This window comes from Cyanistes caeruleus, chromosome 1 (assembly GCF_971803275.1).
Source record: "Cyanistes caeruleus chromosome 1, bCyaCae1.hap1.1, whole genome shotgun sequence".
Lineage (NCBI taxonomy): Eukaryota > Metazoa > Chordata > Aves > Passeriformes > Paridae > Cyanistes > Cyanistes caeruleus.
Window position 1 is genome coordinate 14,261,546 of NC_141701.1, and position 20,883 is coordinate 14,282,428.

Sequence of the window (20,883 nt, forward strand, 5' to 3'; positions counted from 1 at the left end):
CCGGGCCTTTCCCCCGGGCCGAGCCCCCGGGCCGAGCCCCCGGGCCGAGCCCCTCGGGCCTTTCCCCCGGGCCTTTCCCCCGGGCCGAGCCCCTCGGGCCTTTCCCCCGGGCCTTTCCCCCGGGCCGAGCCCCTCAGGCCTTTCCCCCGGGCCGAGCCCCCCGGGCCGCTGCAGGCCGCCGGCGCCCGGCAGCCTTGGCGAGAGGCGGGCGCCGTCCCTCGCATTCCTGCCTCAGCAGGGAAGGGGAGCGAACGGGGACCCTCCTTCTCCTCAGCCTCCCCGCCCTGGCCTGGCCTTCGCTTCCAGCCAGCCCCGCCGCTGGAGCCCCCGGGAAGCCGAGCCAAGGCACCGGAGCCTCCCCTCCGGCCCCGCTGCGGAGCAGAGAGCAGGGCGGCAGAGCCAGCCAGAAAGCAATTAAACCCTCCCCTGGCCAGCCCCTGACACTCCCTCCTGCATTTTCCAGTCTGTGGTTACGGCGCTCAGAGGGTTCCATTAAGTCACCAAGTTTTACAGGTTCCTTAAAAAAAATAAAAAGAGTGGGGGTGGGGGGAGGTGAGGGGGAGTGCGCGAGAGAAAAGTTTGGTCATGGCAGGGAATGTGTGATCAAAGCTGAGCCCAAGCTTCCTGTTACACCGGGACTATATATATATCGTCTTTAATGTTGGGAATGTAAGCAGCTGCCGGAGCCTGGCGCTGACTCTCTGCCTGGTTCCCAGCGCGCTGAGGTTTCTTCCACCGACCACAATGAACAAGTTCCTGTGCTGCACGCTTGTGGTGAGTCCTTTCGCAGAGGTAGATAGGCTCTGGGTTGCATTGCAGCTTCAGACATCAGGCTGGAGAGACACACGGCTTTTCTGCTGGGGTTTTTGTTTTGGGGTTTTTTGGTGGGGGGGTTGTTTGTTTGTTTGTGGGTTGCTTTGTCTTCTCTCCGTTTTCTTGGTAAACCCTGTTCGTTTAATCTCTCCACACTTTCCTGGTGAGTTTGGAATGTGATGGACACGTCCAGCTCCAGGGAGACAGCAGGGATTTTCATCCCGTTCTCAGGGTAGTGGCATGATTTGCTTTTATTTTGCTTTTTTTTCCCTGACTTCTTCCCTCGTTTTGTAAGGCCTTATCATAGTTTTGAAGCAAAACCCTATATGGAGTAATGAATTTAGAAACTCTAGGCTAGAATGTTTGTTTCTGATTTAGAAAAGCTCCATCCCTGCCTGCCTCTAATCTCTGCTGCAGTGGCACTCTTGGTATCTCAGATTCTCAGATACTGGGATGGCTTTCTTACCCAGGAAAACCACTGTGAACTCCACCAAAAAAACCCCACAAGTGTGTTGTTCCTAGAAAATTCAGCTTCATATGCAAGAAAGTGATGAATTAGTCGTTCTGTCAGTAGCTATTACAGAATAAGTTGGGTTATTAAATCTGGTATAAGACCCTGCTTTAATAAGTTTTTGTTTACTCGGTGATTTAGTAAGATACTTCCAGATGCAAATTTAGAGATGTTAGCAGTGCAGTAAATCTTTCAAAATGTTATTTAATCCATTTAGTCATATGGAATTGTATATTAGTTCAGTTTAATTAAAACCTGCCTACAGACAGATCCTGTATTTGGAGGCTCTTCATCTTTTGCATAAGGAAACTTTCAAAGAAAAACATTAAAAAAATTATATTCAGAGCAGGCTCTTGCTTATGCCAGCACAGTAACTTGCTTCTGGGTTGTTTTTGGTGTGTACAGCAGCATTAATGTTGTGGCAGAGCATTAGAACTGAGATCCATTTATTCTGAAAGTTTTTTATAAATGCAATGAGATTTCCAGGATCTGATGAGTAATGCGTGTTTATTACTCTCTGTACAACTTTCTGAAAGAGCTTTTTGAGAAACAAACCCAAAGTGATTAATGGTGTAAGGGAAGCATAGTTTGTCAGGCTTGTGGTCAGCAGATTGAAATGCAGGACAACTTTTTCATCCCATGTCTGATGTTGTGCCTGCTTTGTCAATATGAAATCACAGGAAGTTAATCTGGGAATTTCAGCAATATCTGGTTATCAACCTGGCTTCTTATCTGTGACTGTCATAAAATAATCATATACATACCAAAGAGATCATCATCCAACTGCATTATTATTACAAATATTGTGAAATTTAAGTAAAATTAGTGAAGTTTAAGTACTGTCAGATGTGCTAGAGCTCAGAAAAGTAGCTTTAGTATCCATCTAATAACAACCCTTTTAGGAGGCACAACTGTACTTCAAAGTTCTGTGTGTTTGGCTCACATATCTCCAAACCTAGTTTGGAGACTCTGGATCTAAAATGACTTTTGGGACATGATGTACTTTCAGCCTTGGCCTCTTTGCTCAGGTTTCAGAAAGGTTATACCTGCTGATGCTCATGTTTGCGTTGTTTGCTTGGAACACTAAAGCTGCTTACAAACATTATTAAATTGGACTGAATGGAAATAAATTCCCCAGAGCTGAATCTCATTACTTGTCACGTAACTATCTTGACCCTTATACTTGACCTTTCTCTATTTTGGATCTCTGGACACATGTGACATTCTTTTTATGGCCTGCCTGTTGGGTTTGCTGTGTGTAGGCAGCAGTGGCTTTGCAGCCCGTGAGGGTAGGAGTTATCTTTCTGTCTGACTTTCTTTCTGTCTGTCTGCATGTGTCTTGGTTAAAAATAAAACACTAAGGTTACCAGAAGAATTTTTAAAATATATCGTCACAATTGACGCAACAACTACTGTTCAAATCTCATGGAAAAAAATTTGTTCCTTCTCTACAAGCACCTATTTGCACATAGTACTGGACATAAATTCTCTAGCTAGCAGTCAGTAATTTTGTTAGTAATTCTGTCAGTGCAAAAGCAGACTGTAGTTAGAAACGTCTCAGGTTTGGGTTAGCTCTAAATCTTGCACTCTGGTGAATAGTGTTCCAAAATGTTACAAAATATGTTACACATATTTTGGAGAGTATCTGGTTAGTTTCCCCTGCTTTCTCCCTGTAAAAGTTCCAAAGAAAATGTAACTCTTGTAAATGAAGACTTTGAATATAGCAGTTCTTTGATAAGATGTAAAACTGCTCTTCAGCTGAATTTCATTTTCCTACCACTGAAAATGAAACAGTAGCTTAGACCCCTAAATTGCTTTGTGAATGACAACTAATGGTGCCTCAAAAAGTCTCTACAAGACTTGACTTTTTGACATATTGCTTAACTGACACAGAAATGAAGACAGTGTTTCATAGCCTCAATTTTGAATATGGGTCACTCAGGAGAGCCACCAATTGAACTCCTTATGTAAAAGAGCAGCCTCCACTTTATAAAGTGTCTTCCAAACAAAAGTAGGTCCTGTTATGTCCAAAGTGAGTGGATTACAATGAAGCAGTTGGCAGAATGGGGGAAGAGGTTTATAAGCTGAACTCAAGCCAATGAAGATAACTCCATGTTAGATTTCATTGTGTACCTGCCACTTTGCCGTGGTCTGCAGAAAGGTCCTTCGTCTGGGCAGTGCTCTTGTGAGCCTGCAACAACCCATGGGTCAGCAGTGCTGCAGAGATGCTGGCCCAAAGAGGTTAAATCTGCTGATTGCATGGGCCTCCAGGACAGCAAGATCAGAAGGATGAGAGCTAGATGGGAGTAATTTCTTCCAGGATGACAAGTAATTTACAATGGTAATTTTCAATAGGTGGATGTGGATCTCATCCATTGCCACATACTGGATCTGAAATACAAGCTATTGATGAGGAGGACCTTGATAATATCATCCAGTGCTGTATTTTGCCAATGGGATTTCTCTGGGCCTGTGCATGATTTCAGTGAGGAATTCAGTCTAAGCGTTGAGGATATGTGAAGGCCTCCTGCCTTTGCTTTGTCCAAATACTTTGCATAGAAGGCAAAGTAAGAGAATTGTGAGTTTTTACTTTGAACCCAGTGCAAACACTGGGAGCAATCTGACAGATGTCTTGAACGATTATTTATCACACAAGAAAATATGCTTTGGAATACTTGTGGAATGCAAAACAGAAACAGATTTATCTTTCTCAGCAAATTAAACATTCTCCTTTGGTCTACAACCCAAAACCACAAAGCCAAGCTATATAATAATATTTTCATATGCTGAAAAGCCACTCTCTTTTCTGCCACAAAGCAGTGATTTAAAGGGATGATGCTTGAAGGATTTTTACTTCATGTGCTTTGTCTTCTAGTTCATTTTAATTCAACAAGATAAATCAAGCGGCTCTTTGCCTTATATTTAAAGATGAAAGAATAGGGCGTGTATTTTTTTATGCCCAAGATCTGAAATGAAATTTTACAATCACATTATTTCTCTTTCAAAAGCCTCTTCTGAGGAATCAAACAAATGGACTGCACAAGCCTTTTATGTTAGCATTGTGTATGCTGACATAAGGATGGTATGGAGAAATATAGCTTCAGGCCTAATGTTGCTGAGTGACATGATGAAAGAACTGCTGTCTAACCTTGGATAATTCATGTTGAATAAGTTCTCAGTATTTAGTTGCATCACACTGACTGACACTAGACTTATATTTCAATATTTACAGTTCATCCCAATTCCTCATGCTGAGACAGCCATCCTGAGAGGTGCCCAGGATTTTCCCCAGGGAGATGGAGGAAGATTGAATTCTTCAGTCTTTTTCAGAAGCGAGTCCATGACACTAGAACTCAATTTCACACAATAGGTTGTTAGTTGTAGTTAATGACATTAGGTTTTGTTCTAGTTTTCTTTTGCTGTAACAATTTATTATTGATAGCATTTCATAGTCATAGAACAAAAAACTCCCTAACCTTTGTGAGGTTTTTCTAAACTGAGCCTTGCATTTCACTAACCCTAGAAAAAAATGTTTACAAGTGAATCACACTAACAATTTGTCAAGATGAAAAAGAACTGAGCATCATTTTCTCCCCTTAGTGCTGGGATATGAAGAATTAGCTGGGGATTTAAAACTGAAAAAAAATCTGCCTGGATCTCTTTAGTCCATTTGCCATCTCTTCCAGGAAACCAAATGTATTTGCTTTCAGAAAGGCTTTGAAAGCTATATTTAAGACACATGGGTTTCTTACACCTGCTTCTCAGTGAAAGGCTGTTCCCAATCTTCCTCTTACAAGAGAATCCCCTTTTCATTTGCCAGCATTACCCTTTAATGGAGAAAGTTCTTCTCTCTGAGTTCACCATCTCTCTGTACTGAATCCATAGCCTCTCTTGTGACTTGCCAAGCTATTGAAAAATTCCAGATCCTCTCCAAGGAAAAGCTCTAAATTTCCTTCTAAACTTTCTCTGTAGCACTTCCTAGTGAATTAACCTTTCCTAAACAAGGATGAACAGAACTTTACACAATGTTCTGAATGGCAAATCCATTAATGTGGTCATGTGCAGCACTGATACATGCCAGTTTTGGATTCTTAAGGGTTATAGGATGAACATACTCATTGTCCCTACTTTTGATTCCAGTAGACTGAAGCAGGACTTGTAATTTCTTCCTTCTTTCAAATTAGTACATGACACCTTTTCTAGCAAGAGCAAAACAGGCCAGTGCCAGCATGATCATGGAAGAAATCTTTCTTTCTATGAAGCTTTTGGGGAGTCTACTGTTCAGAACTAGTAAGTTCTGATCATGGCACTTTGGTGTGCTCAAATTTTGCTCAAATGTGCTGTTTCCTACAGAAGACATTCAGATGCTTAGTGTGGAGGCTACCTTTAAATATGGACATTCAGATCAGAGGTTTTGTGTAGCTAAGAAACTGCTATCAAGTTGGTCATAGCATAGTTCAGGAGAGAAGATGTCAGGAATCACATAAAATGCATTTAAATACTATTTTAATTTTTCTTAGGAACATGCTTTTGAAGGGCCCCCCCTGATCATCCTTATTTACTGTATTTTAGTTTCTACATCTGAGCAGCCCTGGAGTGCACAAAGTGGATTTACCAAAGTAAACTGAACTGATGAAAGTAAATCTAGAGATGGACCCCAGAGACACACCAGATGCACTGTAACCACTAATGCATGCTTGTCCATGAGAGCAGATTGAAGTTAGTCCAAAATATCCCCTCAGAATAATACATAATGTGGATGTCAGGTGCTCGGCACCATCTGTTTTGCTCTGCAAATCTGCTGTAACAGGTGATGCAAATTCCTAATGTAAGCACAAACTCAGTGTGTGTTAGGCCAGGAGAAAGGACAATTTAGTGATGTTCCCCTCCAGCTTATTCTGTGAACTGGGGGACAAAAGAGTATTTTCATTCTCTTTGTCCTAAATTGCTACAGTAAAACGAGTGAAAATTGTATTTCATTATCTTCCACCATAACTACTGATTTCTTGCAAACCATCTGAAAAGCAAATTGACTTTACTTTGGCACTTGATGTTGGTTTAAAGATAATGTCTGATTTGCAGGTTGCATATCAATATTCAGAATACTCAGGTGTGCTATGTGTTTTCGGCCTATATATAAGACAATTTTTTTTCAGATCTTTTTTCTTAAGTGTTATCTAGCCACCTACAGTTGTCTTATGAAGTGTGGTATTGGATTGAGGTCTAGAAATGTACTTAGCAATATACTAATGGTCTAAAAAAAAGTCCAGAAAAAAATGCCCTAAAAAGACTCATATGCTGTCTGTGGCAGCGGTTGATATCTGATGCATAGAAGATTTGGAAGAAAAGGACAGAAAAATATCACTATTTTTGTGAATTCAGTTTTTGATTTGGGATTTCTTGATCAAAAGGTGATGTTTATATTTAATAGTCCTTTATTATTTTCATCCATTACTGTGTCAGTGATGTAGGTAACATCTTGAACTCGACTCTTTGCAGTGTCCTATGGCATTGCTAATAGGCCCACAGTAGGCACTAAGGTAATCTAGCTCTGTCTTGAAAATTCTGTATAAAATGCTCTGGTAAAATTCTGAGATATTAATTGCATTTATATCTTTAGTTAGACTGAAGAATCTTTTTGTTGTAATATTTTACTAAATAAAATAGTTGGATCTTAGCATACATGTGGCTCAGCCACTGATCAATGGATTACTGCAGCTACATAATGTGTGTTTCTGGGAAAAAAGAAGCAAAACAAGTGTGATGTGCTTTTCTTCTAAAAGTACAAAGAAAAAAAATCAAATGGGAAGACTGATTGTTCTTTTAGTGATGCTGATTTATTAATCCTATTATTATGGGGTTTGGTTATGCTCATTTAGATTAATAATATTCTAGTTGCCATTATTAGTTCATAGTTATTGGTTCTTCCAAGGACAAAATTCTGTATGTCTTGCACACACATGGTTTAAGTATTGTTTTGCTCAATTTTTAAAATCAATTCCTCTCGAGTTGTGTTGAAATGTTTTCAATTTTTATTGGCTTGTTTTCCACAGCTGTAGGTTCTTCAGGAAGCAAGTGCCTCCATTTTTCCCTACAAACTCCTATGCTTTCATACCCTGATTATTGAATACTAATTAATTTTTATGTTGAATCAGCCTCTTGCAGCAAAACTCTTTGCTTGCCACATACATGGTTTCAACTATGAGTTGAGTAAGGAAAATAGATAAAATCTTGTTATTCTTGCTCCTACACATTGCAGAGTAGAGTTAACAGTAATGAAATGATTCACCTACCAGTTCATTATGTGAAAATGTGTCACCATGGGCAGAGGCACTGCCCACAGGAGCAGATTCTACTGCAGTGACAGCTCTGGATTTGTGGGGAGCTGTGCACTACAGAGCAGGAACACTGTGTTTCTGTACAAGGATGTACTGCCCATATGACTGGTTGCTGTCTCTAATAATTTTCACAGTGTCAGATTTTCTCCTCTCTTGGGAATTGTCTTGGGTTTCCACAGACATCTGCATGAAGTGTGGGTTGATGCTTGTCTTTGTAGCACCTGTGCCACCTGTTGTAGTCAGATACATTCTATGAAGTGAATGCTTGTGTCCATGCAAGTCTTGAACTCTGGGATGCTGTATTATCTATTACTGAATTAAAACCACAGAAGAAAACTTTACTGTTCACATCAACAATTAATGAGATTACTAGGACTTCCTCATTACTAGAGTCATAGGTGTAGATTTACCAAGGGTGGCGGCATTTTTCCTCAATGTAAAGCCACTCACTATTAGAAAATGTGCTGCACCCTATTTGTTAAATAGATCACATGAAACAGATCCAGTCATTTAAGGAAAATGGAGTTGTTCATCAAACTTCAAAGACTAATAAGGAATTTCTCCCAATGAAAGGTATTGTGCATTGAGACCACAAAGAAATGACAGCTCCACCTCTAGAAATCAGATAAGTTATCAGAGTTAGTCAAAGGTAGCTACAAGAGGCTGTAGGGAATATCCATACTATCTGCATTTCATTCCTAAGCCTAAGTATAGCTGTATGAAAAGTGGATTCATAGAGTTGCAACAGGAGAATGCATTTAAGAGTATTTGCTTAAGCAATAAGAGTTCCTAAGTTAAGCACTAAAAGTTCCATAAGTTAAGTCACAATACTTGTCAATTGTGTTAATGCAGATGAAGTTTTAAATTGTCCTTTCCAAACTTAATAAGATTATGGCTTTAGAAGTGCCATGATGTGGCAGAAGTGAGGCCCTTAAATGAAGCATCTCAAGAAAATACAGACTTAAAAAAAAGAAAAAGTAAATTCTAATTTTACTTTGGGGACATTTGGAAAAGAGGAAATATATGTTTGAATTTGAATTGGCAACTCTGTATTAGCTGTCAGGGGTTAAAATAGTAACAAAGACAAGTCAGTTAGATCTATAATTTTATTGGATACACAGAAAAATATCTTAAGTCAGATCCAGTTTACTTCATCTTTACAAAATGTACAAGTTTTGGAAGAGAAGTGGCACCTGCAGCCATACATGCAGTGCTGGGACAGAGCTGGGTTATCAGTGAGAAGAGTGAGCTATTGGCAGACCCTGTGGGGTTCAGGGTGGTTCTCAAGAGGTTTTTTTGTGGTAGACTGGTGGAATCACAGAACCAAATTTTCAATTGTAAGACCAAAATGAAGTGATATGGAGGTTGTCTCAGATCACTAGGTCCCCAGTCACACCAGCAAAGCAGACTGTTGTAGGAAACAGGAGGACTCTAGTTGTCATGGCATATGTCAGTACTGAACCAGCTTTTCACAACAGCTGTGAGCATGTGATTTTAGGTAGGAAATGAAAGCATTGGCCTGGTCTCTTCCAGCTCATGCAATTAAGTCCTCAATGTGCCCTTCATAACTTGCATCATTCTTTACCTTTGTCTCAAGCTGTGTCTTCATCTTTGATGTAGCTGCCACATTAAATCACAAGAGCTTCTGCATATCAGTGAAAAATTAAATGGAAGGCATTAAAAAGTAAACTCTGTTGTTCTAGCCATTAATTTCTGGTAAAAAATTAGTATAAGAGAAATAGTGTAAGGAATCACCTTTAAAGGTATCTCTTGTGATGGTGCAGTACAGTGGTCAGGTTCACACGTTCAGGCACAATTCCTTTTGTATTTGAAATACTCAAGAATACAAAGGTGCATAATCCCCACCTTTGCCGTGCATTGGTCAAATTCTCTGGTGCCAGGCAGTTAAAGGTCATTGTCCAGTGATATTAAAATGTTGTAAATTGGAGAAGAATAGGATCTGCATCTAAGGAGGGAATCACTTAGGTCGGGAAGATTTGCTAGATAAGATACTAAAACTTTCCCATTCTAAGACAGACATGGGAGAGTCTGGAAGCTGGCCAGTATCTTGGAAATTTCTAATGCAAATACGTGTTTGAAGGCAGTGACACGCGTAGACTCATAAACTCATTGAAGTGCAGGTTTCCTTGTGATCATGGTACTCCCTGGAGCTAAAAGGAAGGGATGCTTTATTTTCCTGTTGCCAGCTCTTGGACATTTCTGTCAAGTGGACCATCCAGGATGACTCTCCCCCCAAGTATCTCCATTACGACCCGGGGACATCTCGCCAGCTGCTGTGTGACCAGTGTCCTCCCGGGAGCTACGTGAAGCGGCACTGCAGCGCCAGCAGCCCGACGCAGTGCGCTCCGTGCCCGGCTCAGTACTACGCCGACGAGTGGAACAGCAACGAGGAGTGCCAGTACTGCAGCACCGTCTGCAAGGAGCTGCAGTTCGTCAGGCAGGAGTGCTCCAGCACCCAGAACCGCGTCTGCGAGTGCGTCCCGGGCAGGTACCTGGAGCTGGAGTTCTGCTTGAGGCACACGGAGTGTCCGCCCGGGTTCGGTGTTGCCCAGGCAGGTGGGTCCCGCTCCTCCACACGCACAGACGTACTCAGAGCTCTGCCCCACGGCCACGGCTCGTGGCACGCACACGATTAGGAAAGAGGCTGGTCCAGGCGAAATTGCAGGACGGTAAATTGCAAAGCCAATTGAACCTGTTCTAGTCTGCATCGTTTGGACTGTAGCCAAAGGAAGGTTTCTCAGTGGAATACCCTGCTCCTGCTGTAATATGTAACTTAATGGCAGTAGCAAATGTAGCAAATTGCACTCTAATGAGAAACATGATAGATTGCCTCTTTTAAAGGAACATTATCCAGAATGTAGTATTTGTGTGTGTGATAAATAATAATGTTTTTCATTTTGAAATCTGCTGTTTCAAGCAACTGTGTATCTTGACAAACACCAGGAGCACTACATGTGTGACACCCAGTATATAATTATAATAACATTAATATAGCTCTAGCATCAGTGCAATATGTGGCAAAAATTAATTATCAGCATCCTAGGTGGAATTCTTAGGGAAACTGTTACTATTATCAAGCAAACAACCATTTCTTTGTTAAGCAGGCTGGCATAGTACTGAAAGTCTGGTGGGGATATAGAGCAAAGCAGCACTTTTTAGTGGAGTGTATTCTTCATTTAAGACAACATAAATTGTTAAACCAATAATATGTTCTTCCCTCAAAACAAAATACATCATTTATTGTTTGGCAAATGCAGTGGCCCAGTTTAGCTCCAGTATTTAACACAACCTGAAAGAACTGTAAACTGTCATTGTACCAGAGCTTGGTAACTGCCTGGAGAAGAGCACTGAAGAAGGAAATGCAGAAAAACAAAGTGTCTCAGACACCCGCAGGCAACCAGACTACAGAATGATTTCACTAGGAATGACGTACCTGCAGTGAGAAACACTAGGGCAGGCCTGTACATTTTAGAGCTGGGCTGAATGACAGACTGGGAGTCCTTTTCTGGGTTATGAACCTCTCACTAGAGAGCAGCTTTGATGTAAGGAGAAATGTCGCTGCGGTAGCTACTCACTAGTCCTTGAGTAATTGGTTGATGAAGCTTTAGCCTGATGCCCTTCCACGGTTAAGCATTTCCACTGGCAGCTACCATATTTCCATATTTTAAACCTTCATTAACCTAAACTATTATACCCAGGAGCTCGGGTTAATGAGGTTCCACTGTATTTTGGCAGCAAGTCAAAAGGGGCCAGAAACAAAATCCTCAGAAAGACTCTGGGAGGTGAACAAAGTATAAATTGTCTGAGCAACCAGCCTGCTGCATCCCTATGAGCACAGTGAAACATGGCAGACAAATTTCAATCCCTCAATTCAGAATGAAGCAAGCTTTTTAAAAAGATTAAATGTTGAATTTTGTAATATGTTGAAAAGTTGGTTTCCAAAACACCATCAGATTGAACCAGCTAAACCTAAGCAGACCTCAAAAAAGGAATGAAAACATTGTAAAAATAATTGCATCCCCCTGTGTCAGTAGCCAGTTTTTGAAGTGTGGCAACAACTAAGAGTTTAATAAGCATGTAATAAGTTTAATAAGCACTGTGTTACTGCTTTTTGCCATATGATAGCCTTGAACTCTGTAATGAAGCAAATTCAGGTGGAATAAAACATAATAGCAGAAAAATATTATTCCATTCCCACACAGGGAGATGATGTGGTCCAGTGCCTCATTTAAGGCTTAAAGCATAAGAAATCTGTTTCCCTGGTGCCCGTTGCTCATGATTACTCTGGGATATCACTTTGCTTTTGTAGTCCCTTTTTGTGAGTGCCCTATGCGAGGCAGGGTTTATAGCAGCATTGTATTGGGAAAGCAGCACTGCTGCGAGGCAGCTCTGTCTCCCTGGTGGCGTTTCCCTGGGAAGAATGGGGGATTCCAGGAGAGTTGGAGGGAGTGGCTGAAGGGCAGACAGACAGCGGCAATTTGTGCCCTGAGCAAGAGTGGTGAAATAAACAGTGAAGAAGCTGGCAGAGTTGGAGGGTGACTTTATGATCAGTCCTGAGAACACTGATAGATTACCTGGTATATTCTTCTCTTGTGCTGCAAAGATTATGCAGTAAGCTCTGAGCAGAATGATGCACCGCTTGCAGGAACACTCCTTTCTTCCACTTCCTTGCTGCCAGAACACAACAGCAGCCTGTCTGTAGCAGGGAAAGTTGCTAAAATGCATGTCTCAGAACAGCTGATTGCTGCCTGCGCAGTGCAGGTGCAGCCCAGAGCTGCAGGCAGTGCACTTCGCACAAGGGCAAAGATGTGGCTGCAGAAAGCACAGGATTTGGGAGGGGGCTGGCACATACACTGTCTCTGGCAACTATACACTCCTTCATTTTCACTCGTTGTCTAATGAAGTGCTAGGTCAGGTGGTATGAAAGTACTATTCTTGATTTCACAGCTGATTGAAAACTTGAGATACATACTCTTTTTCTCTAAGGATTTCCCAAAATAAAAAAAAACAACAAAAAAAACCACAAAAAACCCTAAAAAACTAACTTAAACATCCACCTGTAAATACTTTAAAAATACACTAGATGGAGGTATTTTCTTATTCAAATGTAGTTTCTAAATTTTTCAAATAAATTTTGAGTGTGTGCTTAAATTCAAGTTCAGTAATGCAGTATTAGATACCTGATTTCAGACTTGTTAAATGTTGGATGAATAAGGATGAATTAGGAGTGAATATACACCAGTTATTGGTGCTGTTACTTTCCTGCCACTGTTGGTTAGACTGCATAGTTTCAGATCATAGATTCATTTTCTTACTCCTTTTAAATGTGCCAGAAACATATGTTGTCATTCTGTTGTTGTATCATATATTTAGTTCTGAAGTAAAACTATGCATTATAATCACCAAGCAAAACATGTATGTGTATTAATTTTTTTTTTTTATATTGGACACTGCTTTCTTCACTTTTAATAACATTTTATTCAAGCCCCCCTAAAAATTTCAGAATTGTTTTCTTTAGTTGATATTTAGTTGGATTGTATTTTTATTTAGAACAGAAGTAACCCATTCAAGTAAGGTTCTGGGCAGCTATTGCAGAGTGAAATTCAGAACACTTTTTTTTGCCACTTAATTACTTTACAGAATATTTGTATAGTTGAAGGATGAAGATCAGGCATAGTGTAATGTCTGAATAGACTCAAGTAATTGAGGTTTTAAAGATATTACTTTACTAAATTACTGATTTAATCAGCTATCACTGATTTAAAAGTTGGTAACAGGTGTATTTAAGAGTACTATTTACTGTATTCCATCAGCAGGAACATCCTTCTCCTAAGGCATCTTCTGTCTCTTTTCTTTTCCTAAGTGATTCCTTCATAGATCACAAACACAAAAAGCAGAAGCATGACAGTTTAGAGAGGAATGTTTTCCTTGCTTTTTATATTATTTTTAAAATATTTTCCTACAGTTGAGGTTATGTGTAATTGGATGCATTGTTTTCCTGTTTCCACAGGTACCCCTGAGAGTGACACTGTATGTGAGAGATGTCCAGAGGGATTTTTCTCAAATGAAACCTCCTCCAAAGCAGCCTGTCTTAAGCACACAAACTGTAGTGCCCTGGGTTTCAAAATAGCTTTGAAAGGAAATGAGGTTCGTGACAACATCTGTCAGGAAAATACAGATACGACACCTCAAAAATGTGGAATAGGTGTGTATCATGTTAAGGAAGAGTGCTCTGAAAACATACCTTCAGTTATCGTTAACATTAATTTACCAAAACCCAGGATAAAAATACCTAGCTTGTTAGCTCATTGCCTGCTATGGTGATGACCATAGTAGAATTTTAATTATTAAAGTTCAGGCCAAAAAGAGCTCAAGCAAAAAGAGAAATGGCACTATAAAGACAATTTCTTAGTCTGTTTTTAAAATGCTTTTCCTTATCATTCTTGCTTCATGGCTGTTCTGGGTTTTTTTCTGAGATGGGCAAGGTAAGAGATCGGAACAATTGACATCTTCTCTTTCTCATTTCAGATGTAACCCTGTGTGAGGAGGCTATGTTCAGGTTTGCTGTTCCTACTCATCTCACATCTAACTGGCTGAACATACTAGCAGACAGCTTGCCTGGGACAAAGGTTAGCACAGAAAATATTGAAAGGATTAAACAAAGGCACAGCCCTCAAGAGCAGACCTTCCAACTTTTGAAACTGTGGAAGCAGCAAAACAAGGAACAGGATATGGTCAAGAAGATTATCCAAGGTATCTTATTGTGATAGCATGTGCATTACAAACAACCTTCTGAATGGCATCTTAAAAATGGCTTGGATCAAATATCCCCTGGGGATGTGTTGTGCTTGGAGAAGGGCCTGCAGGCCTTCACTGAGACACATCGATGCAGTAAACATAGAGAAGTCAAGGGGAAGCAGGAACAGAATTCCACTTCTCCAGATCAGTCAAGAACGGAATTTTTCCCAGACTTGTAGCCCACTTTGTAGCATGTGTTGTGCAATGACCAAGTTCCCCTTTTGAGACTGCACAACATATAAATAATTTTGATCAACTGAGGAAAATGTTTCCCACTGTAATATCTGAGCAACTGAGGTTAGAGGGAGATGGTTCCCTGCAGCTGAGAGTGCAATTTGTCTTCTGTGAAGTAGAGGTTGACATGTTGGACTGAAACATTTATCCACAGGGTGGGGGTGCATGGGAGTGAGGAATACATAGAGAGGCTTTCCCTTCTTTTTCCTTTCTGGTACCTCTTTGTCATGCTGATTCATTGCTTTGTTTGTACTGAATCTACCAAGACACACTTCAAAGGCGAAATAGTGCTGCAGTACTAATACAAAGGTTTTTTACAACAGTCAGGCCAACTTTTCATGTAAGCCACCATCAACAACCACCACATTTGAACGACATTTTGTCCACTCAGAATAGATTTGAAAAATGCTGCAGAAAGGATTTTTTTTACCACTCTGCTATTTAGTATGTATGCTTATGTCAGTCTGTGAAGTATCTAGAGTACTTCAAAATTACTATTTTAACAAAGTTTGCCTAGGCATTTCTGAAGAGAATGAACTAAATTTTCATTCACTGGAACCAAATACTAGGAGTCCTATCACAGAAAGATACACAACACTTTACAGGATAGATGGTTCCAAAAAAGCAAAGATGAGAGAATTACTTGAAGCAAAGAAGTTTGGAAAGCAATTTCATCCTGGAATTTTGAAGTTTTTTGGTAGGCTGCAGTAAAGTTGTAATGTGCTGTACTTACCTCTGTTCTCTTTTTGCTTTCTATAGATATTGATCTTTGCGAAAACAGTGTCTTAAAACACATTGGCCACGTGAACCTCACCTTTGAACATCTCAACATGCTGATGGCAAGCTTGCCAGGCAAGAAAGTTGGAAAAGAAGATGTTGAGCGCACAATGAAACTATGTCAACCCACAGAGCAAGTTCTGAAGCTTCTCAATCTGTGGAGAATAAAGAATGGTGACCAAGACACCATTAAAGGTTTAATGTATGGACTGAAGCACTTGAAAATGTACCACTTTCCAAAACGAACCATCCAAAGCCTGAAAAAGGTGATTAAGTTTCTTCACAGATTTACAATGTATAGATTATACCAGAAACTCTTTTTAGAAATGGTAGGGAACCAACTTAAATCTGTGAAAGTAAGATGTGTCTAACTCAAGATATGTTTCTTTCTCCACTGACTATTTTTCCCTAATTACTGCCAGCAGTAATTAAACTGGAACATTATTTCAGCACATTTTGATTTACTATTTATAGAAATGCCTGACTGGAATAGTTCTAAGTCTCCTGCAGTGGTTTTGAAGATGTTTTTTGATTTTTTTTTTAAATTCTCTTTAATAAAAATCACTTTTGTAAAAGCTATTAACCCGATGGTAACACTAAGAGCCTGATTCTGCATTTTTGCACATTCAGAGTTGAAAAGTCCCACTGTAGTCACTAGACGAGAAAGGAATGCCAGACCAGGCTCTAATCCTGGAGTATACAGTATATAATACAAATACAGTATTTGCTATTTATATTCTTCAAGGAATAAACATTTTTGTTGTACATATTTATTAAGTTAAATGGAAATTGTATGAGACTGAATTTTAGGAAGAGAATTGGAAAGCACACTGTATATTTTCTAGTTAAACAGAAATGATTCCATATATTTTTCTGGCAAAATTTTGTAGCATGCCCTAAGAGTTAATAATTTCTTTACAGTTTGTATATAAAAAATGTATTGTTGCTTAGTATTATTTGTATAAGTTGTGGTATCTTTTGGTAAGGATGTTTTAATTTATCCAATGATTTTAACTCAAATACGGTGAAAATATAGCTCAAGTGACCTGAATATTTAAATATTCTGTGAGGAAGTGAATGTACCATATTTAAGAAGCTGGATTTTTATATAGAATTTATAATCTTATTTTATAAAGCAATTAAATTTTTCAGTTTACTTTTTGACTGGTGTTTTACTCTTGATTCTACAGTAGGAACTAATTACAAAGACAGACTGTGTGGATTTTGCACTTTATCTAGGGCTTGGGTCTCTGCTACTCCCTGTCTGGTCTGGTAGTTAATATGTGAACCAAGTAAATACTGATCAGCACTGGATTTTCATGGTCACTGAAAAGGTGTAGAGGAAGCTAAAAAAGGCTTAATGGTTGCAGTCTAAAAGGCCCAGGTGGTTGTGATATGACCGATTACAGCTCCATAGACACATGTGGCCCAGCACCTCTCTTGGCCCAGTGGCTTTCTTGGAGAGCTCACGACCTTTGCCCTAACCACAGCTTGTAATTTCATGGAGGAAAGATGATGCATGGGCCTGACGAGCTTGGAAAGCCTCACTTATTGCCACTGTGCTTAAAGGCAGGGAGCACAGAGAGGTCACATAAAAAATAGTCCTTTACCATTTCTCTCAGCTATAGAATGAGGCATCTACAAAGCCCTGAGCCCCATAAAAACAGAACAGAGAGTGGATGAGTGTCATTGTCAAAAGTTCACAATTTTAAGGACCAGTGGTCATTCACAATGCAAGCCAAAGGCTTTGGTGGTTTCAGAGAATGCCTGTACTCTTGGGTTTTTTTCTTTAAACCATGTGAACAGAGCTTGAATATTCAACATATTCTTTTCCATTGTGTAAGGAAAGGAAATCCACAAGCTTTTAGCCTTGTATGACAAATATTAATCTATTACAGATGAGAGGATCTTAAGCAAAGAATGAGAAAGAGATTTCTGGTTGATACGATAGGTGCTCATCAGAATTGCTCTCTATCTAGTGAATACAAATGGGACATACTGACTTAAGATACTTGGGATTTATTTTTCACTGAATTCTCACATCACTTTTTTATCAAAAGGAATAAACTCCCTTTTAAATTTCACAGGCTATTAGCATCTCATTTATTGGTATAGCTGAGAAATGGTGCTGAACATGAAAAAATTTCCTAGTTTTCTGTTGATTCATTTGGGATAATTTACATACTTCTACAACAGAAAGTGGTTTTACATGTAATTAAAAGATTATAACAACAGACTCTCAAATTTGCAAAATAGATACCAGATGTTTCTGTAACTCTGACAGGTGTGGAGGTTTGGGGTGTTCTAGGTGTTAAAGTGAGAATAATGATCTTACTGGCAAAAAAAATGAAGATCACACACACCCTATACACAAGATCATCTTAATCCTTTCTACATATAGAACAATTTTGTAATTCATAGTATAGTTATAGTATCAAGTAGCACTATAAATAAAAATTTATCACAGAGATAGGGCCCTCTAGAGAAAAGCAGAGTTGTTTCTTTGTACATGGTTTTAATTTATACATTTATACTTCCATTTTTCAAGTAGTTATATGTAACTCTTACTGTAAACAATGCAGTGTTTGTGATCCTTCAGTAATGACAATAGTGAAGAAGGTGCTTGCAGACAGAGCCTACAGTTTAAGCTATAACTACCATGTGAACATGCTATGCTTCACTACAGTGGAGTATGCCCTGGAGTGGATTTCCTGGGAAAATTTAGCATTGAACTATAACCTGTGCATTTCAAAATAGGATTTGTGCCTCCTAAACTCAAAAGTTACATGTGCTTAATGAATTATACCTCTTAAACTTGATGCAGTGAGTCAGTTGTCCATGCTCAGGCAGACACTTCTCAGCCAGTTTGAGCCTCTTTTATCAATTCAGCTTCACTCAGCTGGAATGACTTGAACACATCCTGAGCAGGAGACATTTAAACTGTATTCCTTTCCCCAAAGAGCCTCCAGCCCAAAATAGCCAAGACAAACAAAAGCGAGACCCAGGATAATGAGGGAGAGGGTGATGCAAACTGAAAGTGGGAGGAATGCTTGGAAAAAAATGTGGGTTTGGGGGTGGTAGCTTGTTTTATAAGGAAGGCTGCAGGAGGAGGAAGATGTGCAATGGGCAGCAGGTAGGAGAGGGGTCCCTGTGTCCCTGGCTTGGAGGAAATTCTGCTCTGGGGAGGAAAATATGAGGTGTGAGGGGACAAATAACCAGAGCTAGGCCTTGGGGGTGAGTTTAAGAGGGATTTTTGTGCTCAAGGTGCCCTGACCTGCCGATGTAACAGAGTCTGATCTCCTCCCAGCCTGGCTGCTGATCATGTTTTGCCGTCCTCTGGCCAGAGGTGAGGCTGGCCTTGCCTTGGGATGGAAAGGAGTAGAGGAACAGGGAAACAAGAGGAGTGTTCTGCCTCTGTTGCCCCAGCCAGGAGCAGGGATTGTCCTGTCCTCTCAGCTTCCCCTTCACTGAAAGAAAGGAAAAGCAGTTTTCGGAGTATTTGGGGGAGACAGTGAGATGAGCTTTAAGGCAGGTTCTTTAGCTGTCATCTATTCAGGTCTGCTCTTGAAGCATGGAAACAACCCTGAGCTATCAAAAAATACCATGGGTTTAAAGCACAACCTTATGATTCCAAAATCTTTTACAACCCTGCTTTTTAAATGCTTTTTTATATGTATTTGTCCTCCATCAAGGCAGTCTCTTGGGTCCCAGAAAATGCTTCAGAGTGTGGGAGAAATTAATGAAGAAACTAGACACTAAGCTCTGTAATAACATTTTTTTATGCTATGCACATCACCAAGCACAATAGACCCTGACCTGGTCCCTGACTACGGCCCAGGAATGCTCTCAGAGTAAAAATCAATAGTGTAGTCTGCTGTAGGCTGAATGTTTTTAAAATAAAGCCAGGTATTAGATAGCTTTTTAAAAGTGTAGAGAATTGAATAATGATGTTTTAGTGATGGTTGGGAATGTGCACAAAACCAAAACCAAACACCACACACACATTCGTGCTCACACACACCTTACATGAGGAACACAACTTATCCCGGGGCTTCCACAGGCTGTAGTGGGGATTGCAACTCAGCCAAGCTCTTCAGCACCCTCAGATACCCAGCCTGCCTGTCCTGATATGGGTCAGCATTGCCATACCTAGGCAGAGGTGTCTGGTTTGCTCATGAATCACCTTCAAAGTGCCCAAATTTTCAGCCTTAAAGTATTTCAAAACCATGGCTCAGAAATAAGCAGATATTTATAGAAAAAGGTACCAGTAATTTCTGCAGACTATCGGAAACTATTCAATTTTGGACAAAAGTTACATATGGGAAAGACCCACCTTTCAAAATTTCTTTGATGAAATAACATGGAGAAATAAAAATGGACACAAATAACTGGTGAAAAAAAATTTTTGAATTTTCTTCCTTTACCTTAGATGAAGAGGCAATATTGGCAATAAGCTCAGTAGTGAGGAGACAAAAAAATATATACAGAGCTAAGGCTATGGTCATTGTGTGACTATTCACAGTGGAGTTCAAGGACAAATCTATGGGAAAGGACTATAAAAATGGATGCAGAATTGCAATTAATTGAATAATTCTGTTTTTATATTAAACTTTTGAACTGAACAGAACTTGAGATGAAGTAAAGCAGATGAACGTGACTTGAATGTAGTTTATTCTACTCATCATCATCTTCATCCCTTGTATTTATGGCAAGTTTGCGTAGGATTCCTCTGTTTGTCTTCTTGCATTTAAAAAAAGTTCTTTCATACTACCATGCTATTTTTTTTAAATCATCCTGACCTTTAGTACCTAGGAGGTTATTTAAAAGGAACCACATGATGAAAGACTGTGGCTTTGGCAATATTTCTTATATGAAGAAGACAGGGTGTGGTTCAATAATGGTGAAGACAGAACTTTCTGGAGAATATTTTTCTCCTTTATTTCTTTATCTAAGAAGGAAAGTCTTCATTCACTTTTAAATAAATAAATAAAATTTCTGGCAAGTAAGCTATACATCATTCTGGATATGCAGAACCTTGTCAGCAGACAGAACAAAATTTTTGTCCATTGACAGTATAAGTGGTTTCGTATTTGGGCTGTGCTATAACTCTGCCTATGGCACTTCAGATGAGCGAAATGACACATCCTAAAGGATGATTAATCCCATTTAAAACAATGGAAATTCAGTGTCAGTAAAAGATAGATCAGGTCTTTGCATTCTTTGACGGGGAGAGACTGAGACATCAAAGGTCAAGATGCTTAAACACCAGCAGTTTTTCAGAAGCCTCTTTCTCCTGGCCGCAGTTAGGGAAGACTAACATAGGCTCACATTTTTGGGAAGGGTGTCCACACTTGGGAGATGTGTCAATACTCAAAGTAGGGTGTGTTTTTT

General features: G+C 39.8%; 1 protein-coding gene across 2 annotated transcripts; it reads left to right on the top strand.

Annotated features, from left to right (window-relative positions):
* Positions 1-2: 2 nt before the first annotated feature.
* Positions 3-16,653, top strand: TNFRSF11B (TNF receptor superfamily member 11b). 2 transcript variants are annotated; one of them, XM_086879770.1, is made up of 6 exons: positions 3-22; positions 138-774; positions 9,870-10,239; positions 13,694-13,888; positions 14,212-14,436; positions 15,475-16,653. In XM_086879770.1, the coding sequence occupies exons 2-6, from the start codon at positions 745-747 to the stop codon at positions 15,861-15,863; spliced, it is 1,209 nt and encodes a 402-aa protein (XP_086735896.1). In that variant the 5' UTR covers positions 3-22; positions 138-744; the 3' UTR covers positions 15,864-16,653. The 2 variants fall into 2 exon arrangements, with proteins under 2 accessions (XP_086735896.1, XP_086735904.1); XM_086879778.1 differs by lacking the exon at positions 3-22 and adding an exon at positions 34-70.
* Positions 16,654-20,883: the final 4,230 nt, after the last annotated feature.

Excerpts from the sequence above, each read along its gene's own strand:
- TNFRSF11B (XM_086879770.1), top strand. The coding sequence starts at position 745 with ATGAACAAGTTCCTGTGCTGCACGCTTGTG. Across the intron at positions 10,240-13,693 it reads GTTCGGTGTTGCCCAGGCAG|GTACCCCTGAGAGTGACACT; the intron begins GTGGGTCCCGCT and ends CTGTTTCCACAG. Across the intron at positions 13,889-14,211 it reads ACCTCAAAAATGTGGAATAG|ATGTAACCCTGTGTGAGGAG; the intron begins GTGTGTATCATG and ends TTCTCATTTCAG.